The following is a 13052-nucleotide window of genomic DNA, read 5'->3' as shown; positions in this document are numbered from 1 at the left end:
TATAGCTAATACTCCGTATATAATTTGCAAGGTGGTTCCAACAATCGAGGGCCAACAAGAATAACATATATAGATCATTATTTAATGGACTTTTAATATTTACCTTGGTTTATACGGAGTACTTTATAAGAGCTACGTAGTAATTTAGTTCAGTAAAGTAGACTCGTTCGTGTAAGGGCCTTCAATGGCCTTATTAGTAGCTTATGTCCAAAACAAATAATATATGATTGAATGGTTAGTTTAGTTTATGATGTTTGGTGAGATATTGGGTGCAAATCCTTGATCTATATCATCTAAGGGCCAATCTACATTTTACTAATTTATTTTAACTATGCGTGAGATTGTAACGCCTTCTAGCAATCAGCTTTCATTATTCGTATATATTTGTAGAATTTGCTAATCATCCACCCAATGATAATAATAGATAAAGGTTGATATTATTCAGTGGATCGTCTTATAATTAGTTCATATGCATGCTATAGATATAAATTAATCGTTAACATTGATTAAAAATAAATATTTTAAAAAAAAATTGGTATATAGTGAGGTGTAACATACATTTTGTTTGTTAAATTAAAGAAAAGAAAACTTAGAAAACACAAGTAGCATCTAGCACATTATTATGCTTGAAGATTTAAGTATGAGATTCTATGTGACGATAAAGGAATTGAAATATTATTTGGACAAATAATATGAGAAAGGATAATTGAAGATAATGAGAATGTACATCTTAGCATGTTGCCTGAAACCAGAGCCACAAGAATGTTACGCATAACCCCACTGTTGTTTGCTGCTTTGCAATGCCAAATTCGTCGACCATTCCATTAACTTATGTATCATTTTGGATTTTCATGACATCAACCTATCTTAAATTATACAGTACTTCGTATTTTGTTTCTTACACAGAATGTCAAATTATATATATACGAGCAAAGTAAGCCAAAAACACAAGGATATATGTCTAATAACCCAAAATGGTTGCACACAAAGGAATTTTGTCATGTGATCTAACAAACTATCTAATTATTGAGGTTGAATTAAGGACAAATTGTATTTGGTTTTTGATCCACATAATATAATGCTAGTATCTGACTTAATAATATTAAGTGAGTAAAGTATTAATTCAGTAACTTCAATGAGACACCCAGATACACAAATTATAATTCTGTACTCAAATATTTAAAAAATTTTGCTAATTATTTCTATTAAAATGATACAGCTAAAGTATTCTAGGGACCAATCTGACAAGGCAACTGTTATTCTTACTGTAAAACATTTTGAAATACAAATATTTAAATTGGTCTCTAGCTTTCAATTAAGTCGTTGTAGTATAGTGGTAAGTATTCCCGCCTGTCACGCGGGTGACCCGGGTTCGATCCCCGGCAACGGCGCTTTGTTTTTTTTTTTTTTTTTTTTTTCAATTGAATTTTTTCGTTGGAACATACTATCATAGATTACTGATTTATACCTAATACTGCATAATAATATGGCATTTACTCATTAAGGATGTTAACAATATGCTCAAATTGGAGAATTCAGACTGTATCAGCAGTCTAATACGTGGTGCTGAGCAATTGCATCCACAAAATTGGTATTTTAAAGTAAATTCAAGTAATTTTTTGTTTTGAAAACGTAAATTTCTTTGCTTCTATACTCCAAAACTCAACCAAGTATATTAAAATTTAGGGATGAACATAAGAAGTAGAACTTAGTTGAATTTTGACACTAATCTGCTGCCTACTGTAAACTATTTGGATCTACAGTATAAAACCAAGCTGGGCCAAGCCTTGTGAATACAAGCCCAGTCTCCAAAAAGGCTTTTATACCACTGTAATAAAATGCATAGGCCCAAATAAAGCCCAGTGAACTTCACTTTGATATTTGCAAAGTGAAATAAAATCAAAAATAAGAAAAAGGGAATGGTAAAACGTGTCTTCTTCTTATCCAATCATATTCATCATCCTAAGACAATCTGATATTGTTTGGAGGGAAAATTAACCAACCTTCTTCTCTAATAATTCTCCAATCAAACTCAAATTTAAATCAAAAGGCTTGAATTTAGTACAAATCAAAAAATTATGGCAACTTGTTCGTTTTCCTTATTACCACCTAAATCAAATTACAACAAAAAAATTTCTCACAAAAATTCAAATTCCTCAATTCCAATTATTTGTCAATTGGAACAAAAAAATCCCAAGAATGTACTTTTATTAGGTAATTTAAAATTTTTGATTTCATGAATGTTTTAAAAAAATTATATTTTGAATTGGGATCACTTATTTTTAATTGGGTGTTGCATAAAAGATAAATTGATTATTGTTAGTTGGTAAATGCAGTGTCAAAGAGGTTAAAGGCATGGGTTTCTACAGCATTAGCAGCTGCTGCAGTTGTGAGTTTGAGTACTAGCTTCCCTGCTTTGGCTGATTTAAACAAATTTGAAGCCGAAATGCGAGGCGAATTCGGGATTGGCTCTGCTGCTCAATATGGTTCTGCTGATTTAAAGTCTGCTTTTCTTCTTTGATCATATTTTTTCACTTGCAATTTTTACTGTCAAAATTTGGAATTGGTTGAATTAATTGAGATCTTCCTTTTTTTGTTTTGGTTGGTTGCAGAAAAGCTGTTCATGTCAACGAAAATTTCAGGTACTGTAACAAAAATTTATCTTTCTGTCTGAATATAATTGTCACATTACTAGTCTAGTGTTCAAATTACACTATCGAGACTATTAATTTTTGATGAATGATTAGTTGCATTCAGTTGGTGGGAATCGTGGGATCATTCATTGTTAACTCTTATAAGCTCTAGTAAAAAGATTTGAGCTTTTCTTGTTTTATGTGTACATAATACATTATAACCTGTGATTGTAATGCAAGTGATTATTCAAGACTATAAACCTTAAGCAGGAGAAGTGGAAAAAATGTAATACTGATGTTATAATGTATACTTTGCAGAAGGGCAAATTTCACATCAGCAGATATGAGGGAATCAGATTTTAGTGGATCTACATTTAATGGTGCTTACCTTGAGAAAGCTGTTGCTTACAAAGCCAATTTCACTGGTATGGTTCAATTCATCAATTGCTTTACCACATTAAGGATACAATCTTACATACATTACTACTTCATTGCATTGAACTTGCAGTATCTAGTCCTAGTGAATCAGTTAACTAATAAATCACAAACTGGTGTATGTTCAATTGGACTAATTGACGCGGTCATACTTGTACCTTTTACAACTTATTTGAACTCAATCACCCTGCTTTAGCTACCTGGTGTGAATTCAGTCTAGTGTGAATGTCATTTGTGCCGTAAAATCATCAAAAGAAAAGTAATTATAGTCTTCTACTCTTCTCAATTACTATAGATGTTTACTTGGACTAATTGACATGGTCACCTTTTACAACTTATTCAAATCCAATCACCCTGCATTGGCTATCTTAAGTTAAGGTGATTCTATCTTAATTAGTTGTTTGCAAGATATTATAAGTTGCCTATAGGATAATTAAAAGAAAAGAAATTATGGTGTTTCCAATAGTTATAGATAGTAAAACTCTACCAGATCAGACAAGAATCTCCTGCTTTCTTGAATTAGACATTTTGGTGGAATTTGATAAACTGATGTCAAAATTTTCCCAATTTCCAGGTGCTGATTTTAGTGATACGCTGATGGATCGTATGGTAAGCTACTGTCTTATCATTTATAATATCTAAGAGAATTCAATCTATAAACTTGTCACCTTGTTCTGTTTCAAAAGTCTGACAGTTATCCAAATCATGCTAATTGTTCGAGATTTAGCTTCTGATTTCATTAAACTAAAACTTGATTTTGTAAGGATGAGGTTTTTCTCTGCGTACTCAAGCCGGTTTTCCTAAAATTTCAGGTCCTAAATGATGCAAATCTTACAAACGCTGTCCTTGTAAGATCAGTCCTTACTCGAAGTGACCTTGCTGGTGCCATCATTGAAGGTGCTGATTTTAGCGACGCTGTTCTTGACTTACCTCAGAAACTGGTAAACCTCCTTTTTCACACCAAAGGACTCAAATGAAGGAAGAGCCGGCGGCAAACATTACATGCTTATGCTTCTAAAGGTTTCTTTTGAGTTTATTAATGGTTGAATATTGCTTAATTTGTATGTGTTGTGTACAGGCTTTATGCAAGTATGCAAGTGGAACGAATCCCATGACAGGAGTAAACACGAGGGTAAGCCTAGGTTGCGGAAACAAGAGAAGAAATGCATATGGTAGTCCATCTTCTCCCTTACTAAGCGCTCCTCCTCAAAAGATGCTTGACCGCGATGGATTCTGTGATTCTGAAACTGGCCTTTGCGATGCAAAATAATCTGGTAATTTTCAGAGTACAAGAGCAATAATTCTGTTTTAATATGTAAATATAGGTTGCTTTGTTACGTTAGAAAGACCAAAATTTTCATGTGGAGCATAATATATGTAGTTGAGATAATTTGTAGCAATCTCTTTTAGATACTGCAAATCATATGTTGATTACAAAGTATTACTTCTGATCGAAACTAATTTCTATCAATGAATCAATCTAACATAGAAAATAATAATCATCTTGAATCTCTGTCTCCAGTTCTCCTATTATAGTTAATTACCACGATGGCTTACACAAGATCTCCCCTTTTTGAGATTGCCATTTTTATCCCTCCAAGGACAAAACTGAGGAGCCTGCAAAGCCAAAACTGTAACTCTTCCTTGATCATCACAGAAATCGCCAACATCAGAAGTAGTCTTCCTTTTCTTAACAGGAGACTCTTGTACACTCGATTCTTGTACACTCGTCTCTAGTACACTCGTCTCTTGGACACTCTTCTCTTGGACTTCCTCAAGACTAACAGTCCTCTTATCAGTCGTAGGCACTCCACTTCCAAACCCATCAGGAAAATCGCGAACAGCAGAAACCTTCCTCTTCTCATACATGACAGAACCAGTCTGTCCAAATCCATCAGGAAAGTGGCGAACAACAGAATTCAAGCCCTTCATCTCCTCCTCCTCCTCATTGTTATTATCATCAACGAACTCGAATTCGTACTCGAAATCATCAACATTAACAAGTCCATTAACGAAATCTTGTTCGAATTCCTCCTCTGACGACATAGCACCAAACCCTTGAAAAGAATCAACTTCACCAAAATCAATGGCTGTTTGATGTTCAAATTCATCAACGTTTTCTCTGGATATCATAATCTGGTGATAATAAAGATTATCATAAATGTAATAATCATCAATGTATTGGGGCTCTTCTTCTTCGGTAGAAAAAACAAGAGGTTCATAAATCTGGGGATTGTGATTATTGTTGTTATCTTCATCTTCATCAACAAGACATTCTTCGAGATCAGAAGGGTATTGGGGTTCTTCTTCGTCTTCCGAAACATCAAAACCATTACCGACCGCCATTATAAAAATTAGAAGATTGTGAATAGAGGAGTAGGGTTTTGAATTTTGGAAGTGAAAGTTGTTGGGAAATATATGATACTACTCCTATATATATATATATATATATATATATATATGTATATATATATATAGTTTATATATATATATATAGGAAGTAAACTAAACCGACTTGCTATTTCTACTTCAATTCATTGCTTGGGATCCAAGTTTTTGCTTCTCTAATTTTGGAAAAACGGTTATTACCAATTTTATTTTACAGCTTGTTTCAATCTTCCGGGATTCTGTTTTTCATTTTGTTTTTTTTAAGTACTCTAAAGTACAAGAATTAAATATGGAAAAAGTGGTTTAAGCTTTGAAATGCTAGGTATAAATTTGAGACATGTGTATGTAGTTACTAGAGTACGGAGTACTACTTGATTATATTAGTTATCTTGGCTAAAGGTGATAAAAGAGCATATTTTTATATGCATCCTCATGCATGTAGAATAGGTGTAACACCGGCCCAAACTCAAATCAATCCACAACTCTTTGTTTCCTTTTTAAAAATTTTTGTTTCCTTCTTCCAAATTCTCTATTTTGATATGTTTTCTTTCTTACAATAATTTTGATCCAAATTATCATCAAATTCTTCAATATAATTTTCTTTTCCTTTGTTTTTCTCCTTTTCATTTTCTCTCTCCTCATCTTTTTTTTATTATTATTATTTTTCACTTTTATTTCACTTTTTTAATTGAATTTGTTTCTTACAACATGGAATTAGTTGTTATTCCCAAAGAGATCGACAATGCTGATTAGTGTTTTGTTTTGTTGATTTGTAATTAGGTTTTTTTATGTTAGTTTCAATTGTTTTTTTTTTTTTTTTTTATTTTAGCTTCGATCAATTTCGATTTATTATGTATGAATTTTGTGTAAATTTCGTTCTTCGTGTTTTTTTGTTCATAATTTTTATATATGAATTTCGATTTATTATGTGGTGATTTTGTGCTTAATTTCGATTGATAGGTTTTATCTTATTTTTTGGATTCATATGAATTGCATTTTGTTTGCTTCGATCAATTTGATTTGTGTATGAATTTCGATTAAAAGTATGAACATGCATCAAAAATATGAATATGCATTAAAAATATGAATACATGCATTTTAGAAAATGAACATACGCTTTCAAAATATGAACATTTGCATTGGTTCATTTTTTGAATGCTTATCGTATAAACATAAGCATTTCAGAAGGTGAACATATACATAAAAAATATGAACATATGGATTTCAAAAAGTGAACATATACATTTTAGAAAGTTTACAAAAGCATTTTAGAAAGTTTACATAAGCATTCAAAATATGAACATAAGCATTTAAGAAAGTGAACGTGTGCATAAAAAATATGAATAAATGCATTTCAGAAAGTGGACATAATCAAGCAAAATATGAACATATGTTTAGGCTCCCTAAAAGTGAACATAAAGGTTTTCAGAAAGTGAACATAGGCATAAAATATATGAACATAGGCATTCTTTTCAGAAAGTGAACATAGGCATAAAATATATGAAAACATGCATTTCAGAATAGATATATGAACAAAGGCATAAATTATATGAACACATGCATGTCAAAAAGTGAACATAACCATTCAAAATATGAACATATTTATTGTGTTCCTTAGTGAATGCATAAAGAATATAAATAGAAAATTTCACTAATTAACATAATATTTTGAAGAACAGAGTTTCGAAAAATTCAAATAAAAATTCACATAAATTCGGAAAAAAAAATCAGTGAAAATTTACCTTTTCTTGGGATAATCCTTTTGATTTTGCATCTCTTCTCGTATATCCATTATTGATTTTTTAGTTTTTCGTGAAGTAAAATTATGTAAAGGAAATAGAATGAAGTTTGGAAGGAGACAATTAGAGAAATTAATTGTAGAAATTTTTGAAAATTTAATGAGAGAGAAGAAAAATGGTTTTTTTTTTTTTAAATAAAATAAAATAAATTGAAATCCAAAATATGGTTATTGGGAAGTGGGTTGTGTTTTCGTTTGGGCAAGTTTTGAAAGTGAGCTTCTTTATTGGGCCAATGTTGCACCTATCCTAGGTGCATAAGGATGCATGTAAGACCAATTGGTGATAAAAGGGTTGTAATCTTCTAAATTATTGGACTTGGGTCAAAAGATATTTAAGGGTCTTTTTGTTTCAAGATAGAGTTAGGCCCTGTTCTTTTCACCTTAAAAAAATAATATTAAGTAAAAATAAGTTCAGTTCAGTAAAAATAATTTCAGTTCAGCAAAATTAAGGTGAATCAAACAGGGCCTTAGATTGAGTATCAAATCAAACTATTTTGTCATCGGAAATTACCACATGTATGTGTTACTATTATTATACATATTCTTACATAACCCTTCATTTCTCTATGGGACATATAAAATAGTTATAAAGAAATTATTTCGTGTCTTTTGAGTTTTGACAAATAACTTTGATTGTTTCAAAATGCTCCTATAAAAACTACTCCGTAATACTCCTTTTCTAAGTATTTTTTTTAAAAATTCTAAGTACATGATTATTGATTATATTATTACAAAAGGCAATTAACTCCTTTTTCCAAAATCAAGGAGCTATTAACTTATAATTCCTCTGTTTTTTAATAGTTGATACACTTCTCTTTTCACGCTTGCCGATACATGTTTTTAATCGTTAATATCTTTAATTACCAATATGGAAAAATTATAAATTTTAGGTATTATAATTGTATAAATCAAGACGAATCTAATAAGATCTCACACGACTATATTTTTATTTAAGTATAAATGGTCAAAACTAGTCAAAGTAAAACACATATATAGTGTAAAAGTTAAAATGTTGCAACAATAAAAATAAAAAAAAATAAAAAAAAAAAAAAAAAAATTGGAGGAAGTACAAGTTTAGGGACCCAACTTTGACCTCACATAATTATTTAGTTATTCATACTATTCTAACTTCTAAGTTCACCCATCCTCCTCATAATAAACTAGTAAAAAGTAATACATCCCTAAAGTCTCTAACTTTTACGTGATTTGACCTTTGAAAATTCTCAAGAGTAATAATTTACAGTAAAAAGGTTTGTTGATGACATATTAGCTTAGCTACATAATCAATGGTAATATAAGCCAAGACGAATGCAAATTAAAACACTTGGGAATTTTCAACCTTAATTGTTACTATAAATATACATAGCTACGTATATAATTATTTGTACAACCAAAAAACACAAGGCCAAACATGGAGACATGGTTCATCATCATAGTTTCACTTTGCTCCTCACTACTAGTTAAGCCCTTGCTTATTTTTCTTACATCAATATTCAACACCAATGTTAAAACCATAAATCATCTCCCTCTTCCACCAGGACCCACCATATCTCCCTTTACTCTTATGTGGAAGTACTCATCCTTACATGGGCCGGTTCCTCTAGTGAACCGCCTTCGATTTTATTTTGGCCCAATATTAACCCTATGGGTGGGTTCTCGTCCAACCATTTGGTTAACCGATCCATCTTTAGCCCACGAAATACTCGTTAAAAATGGTGCTAACACGGCTGATAGGTTAATGTCACATCCTACCCATACTATATTCAATAGCAACCAACATACTGTAAGCTCCGCGGCGTATGGGCCTACTTGGCGAGCCTTACGTCGCAACTTGGCCACCAACTTTTTGAGCCCAGCCCATATTAAATCCTTTCCTAGCGTCCGTAAATGGGCTGTGGAAATCCTTATTCACAACCTTGAGGCCCGTTCTAAAAATAAGAGCCCAATCCAAGTTCGAGAACATTTCCTTCAATCCATTTTCCACCTACAATTTGCAATGTGTTTTGGGCTTCTTCTCAATGAAGCCCAAGTAAAAGAGGTACAATCAATTAGTAGGCGAGTATTATTGGGCTTACCAAGTTTGAAGTTCAATATCCTCAATACATGGCCTAAGTTGACCAAGATTTTGTTACCCGGGCATTGGGCCGAAATCCAAAACCTAAGAAAGGAGCTCGATGAGGTGTACCTTCATTTAATCAAGGCCCGAAAAGAAATAATAAAAAATGAGAAGGAAGAAAAAAGGGTACAATATTGTTATGTTGATTCTTTATTAGAGTTGGATATTCCAAATGAAAATGTAGAGGGAGGGGTTAGAAAATTGATGGATAATGAAGTGGTAAGTTTGTGCAATGAGTTTATTAATGCTAGTACAGATTTACCTACAACTGAGTTAGAGTGAACCATGGCTAATTTGGTTAAATACACACAAGTACAAGCCAAACTAGTGGAAGAGATCAAACTAGTTCTTGGGCCCGAGCGAAAGTCCAATATTCCAGAGGAAGATTTGGATCATATGCCCTTTTTAAAGGCCACTATATTAGAAGTCCTACGACGCCACCCCCCGGCCCACATGGTTTTACCCCATCGGGCCGGGTCAGGTATTGAAATTGGTGGGTATATGATACCCAAGAATGCGGCTATTAATGTGTTGGTGGCGGACATTGGGCGTGACCCGAATGTGTGGGAGGCCCCAATGGAGTTTAACCCGGATAGATTTTTGGTGAAGTCGGGTTTGGGTCAGGACGAAAAAATTAGTGTAAGTTTTGATGTGGCTGGGAGGAAAGAGATCAAAATGATGCCTTTTGGTGTAGGAAGAAGGATGTGCCCGGGGAATGTTTTGGCTAGGAAGAATTTGGAATACATGGTGGCTAATTTAGTTTGGCATTTTGAGTGGAAAGCAATTGATGGCGAAGTTGTAGATTTGGATGAGAAGGAAGTATTTACAATAATGATGAAGAATCCTTTGAGGGCCCTAATTTCACCTAGAAGTACTTAAATTATGACACTTCATTCTTGCTTGTCAACTAAGTCTTAGCTTAGTGGTTAAAATAAGCATTTAGATCAATAAAGAGTGATACTTAACGAGGTATTGTGCGTTTGCTTTGGGTTCTAAACATAATATATACTTCAAATGTTACTGTAAATTGAAGAAAATTTCTACTCATGGTGTTCCTGCTGGATTATGCTTCCGTCAGTGTCTGAGGGCTGGTAATGGTTTACCGTCCAATTGCTCACCTACACAGCCAATACAGATTAGCTAGCCCGGGGGTTATCCGGGAATAACCACTTCGATGCTAAAGTTAGTACCTTTGTGAGAAGAAAGTGAAAGAAGAGAAAGAAAGTGTTTTAGAGAGAGAGAGAGATTCTACCTTTGAAATAAGGATTTGTTTGGGTATTTATAGGAACGCAACCAAGCAGGTGCCACCTATACAGATAGGTGGCACGCCGACCTTGGTACTAGTAGGTGCTTACACGGCACTAAGCAGCTGTCCACGTGTCAGTGGGACATGCCACGTTCCGAGAAGCAGCTCTCCACGTGGTAGAGCCTAATGCCGGTAAGGACATGAATTATTCCAGGATTAACTATTTCTGTAAACTGCACGACACTCTTTTACCGGCATATTATGATACTACCGGTATATCCCGTACAACTAGCCCCCCAAGTGAGGACGTTAGTAAAACTGACGTGCTCACTTGCGATGGAACACGGTGGTGGTACGTACAATGCAGCATACAAGCATGCTTAGAAAACGAAAAGAAAATGTACGATTTGCCCCCCAAGTGAGCAAATGGACGGTAGTAATTTGCTCAATGAAGCATGGAAAAAATGCCGACATGGTTATTGTGAATTAAAAATGAAACCGAAAATAGGAGGTAAAATGATTTGTTGTTTATTTTAAAATTTATCCCCCAGGATTTGGCGGGAAAATGTAAAAAAGTAATGGGGCACGTGTCAGTCATCGAAGCAGGTTAATTTTGAAAAGGTGTTTTATCACAGCCGTTGGATTGCATGCAGTAAATGTCACATCAACCGCTTCATTTGGACAGTATAAATAGCTTATTTCGCACTTTGACCCTTCATTTCCTTTGCGAAAAAATTTCGAAAAATTTCTACTTCACTTCGCTCGTACTGCGCTTATATTTCTGCAATTCAAGGCTCGATTTGTCAAGGGTTTGTTCAGTTGTATTGTGACGGGTGTTTGTAAACGGAGGACACTTAATTTCCGAGTTACGCTTCAAGAGTTGAGTTCAAAAAAGAGGTAAAAAACCCTAACTTTCTTTTCGATTTCTCACTGGCTTGTGGTTAGGTAGATTTTGCATTTATTTCATTATTTGTGAATGTCTGGTTCTGGAATGCATACAAATATGAGTAAAGCCAATGAGGCTGAACTCTGTACACCCTTAACTTCTATAGAAGAAATAGAAGCTTATTATCGTCATAAGTTTCTGGCTGACGCCGAGAAGGCTTTGCGTCCTACCAACCCCGATATTGCAGAGGACATAGAGGTTGTCGATGTTGAGCCTATTAGCGTTCAATATCATTTACGGTCAAATTTGGATTTATTTAATCAATACGGCACTAATATTGACAAGATGCCGAGAACAAAACATACAAGTTACCAACGTGAGGTTGGTGAAAGCAGTAGACCCTCTGTTGATGAAGAAATGGTTGACCCTGAGCCTGAGGTTTCGGATATCCGAGAAGAGGATATCCGGTCAGTCAAAGATAGCCTAGAACGGCAGGAAAGCGGGGGTGAAAGTATCGGTAATGAAGACGATGCAGGTGGGTCAGAAGAGGGTGAGCAGGGAGAAGGTGAAGAGGAAGAAAATGACGAGACCGACGAAGAAATTGTTACAGATTTCAACCTTGCTGCTCAAATTGCAGAAGAGGAACGTCTCGACGAGGAATATGACTCGGATAAAGATGATCCGAAGTATCTAGAACCTCAAGAAATTCCTAGCGGCTATGAAATAACTGAGGCAGTTGTTGATCCGGTATGGTTGCAGACCGTCACCGAAAAATATTATTGCCAACATGGCAAACGCTTCTACCGTCTCCCGGACGGTTACGAACTGAGACTACCGAATAACGGTCAGACGGCTTTGGACTGTCCTGCCGGCCACATTGTTGTGTATGCAAAGCATTTAGAGTTTGGTTTACGGTTTCCACTCCATCATTATATCGAAAAAATATTCAGGGCTTGGAACGTTGCAATTGCACAGCTAACGCCTCCAACCATCCGAAATATTGTCTCCCTTGTCTGGGTTATGATTTTTATGGACTTTCCCCTTACCCTGAACTTATTTCGGAGGTTACATTGGATAAAAAGAGATAGTCAGTCGCCCGGATGGTGGTCCCTTTTTACCGCTCCCGGTAAATGTACGGTGTGGCCAAAATTGACCAGTTGCAAGAACTGGAAGAATGAGTTTTACTTTATGAGTGTGCCTGACGATTTTACTGTCCGTAGGACGTTTCATCACCCACACAGCATGTTTGAGACCATACGGTCGAGAAAGTTAGGACCGATGGAGAAAAAGGCTTTTAAATGGTTTAATTGTACATATGTTAGGGCTGGTAAGAAGAATAAAGCCGTTCCGGGGGTGTGGTTGCCCCATTGTAATTATATACTGGGCAACGCCCCTCTTTCTCATGTCGGTCTCTGCCATACCGATGCTTTTGGTATGGATGAATTTAAGTATTATATAAATTTGCTTATATTTGCCTTCACCGTATTATAAGTGTGTTGTCTGCTTATTCTCGTACCGGCCTATGTGTATTTACTTACACTTTTTTTTTT

The 13052-nt window shown here is 34.6% G+C and overlaps 1 protein-coding gene, 1 non-coding gene and 1 pseudogene across 2 annotated transcripts; all 3 read left to right on the top strand.

The window, feature by feature from the left end:
• The first annotated feature begins 1319 nt into the window (after positions 1-1319).
• On the top strand, positions 1320-1391 carry TRNAD-GUC (transfer RNA aspartic acid (anticodon GUC)). Its single transcript has one exon. It is a non-coding gene; the product is annotated as a tRNA-Asp (tRNA).
• A 555-nt stretch (positions 1392-1946) lies between these two features.
• Positions 1947-4509, top strand: LOC145581513 (thylakoid lumenal protein TL20.3, chloroplastic-like). The gene is made up of 7 exons (XM_081638526.1): positions 1947-2214; positions 2337-2502; positions 2613-2642; positions 2952-3058; positions 3643-3677; positions 3881-4009; positions 4147-4509. Exons 1-7 carry the CDS (start codon positions 2079-2081, stop codon positions 4336-4338), a joined length of 795 nt encoding a protein of 264 aa, XP_081494652.1. The 5' UTR covers positions 1947-2078; the 3' UTR covers positions 4339-4509.
• Positions 4510-8665: 4156 nt separating this feature from the next.
• Positions 8666-10249, top strand: LOC145567638 (cytochrome P450 89A2 pseudogene; annotated as a pseudogene).
• The last annotated feature ends 2803 nt before the right edge of the window (positions 10250-13052 follow it).

The sequence above is a fragment of the Chenopodium album genome, chromosome 2, assembly GCF_948465745.1.
Source record: "Chenopodium album chromosome 2, dcCheAlbu1.1, whole genome shotgun sequence".
NCBI lineage: Eukaryota > Viridiplantae > Streptophyta > Magnoliopsida > Caryophyllales > Amaranthaceae > Chenopodium > Chenopodium album.
The sequence above is the reverse complement of the archived record's forward strand: the minus strand, read 5'-3'. Positions and strand labels throughout refer to the sequence as shown.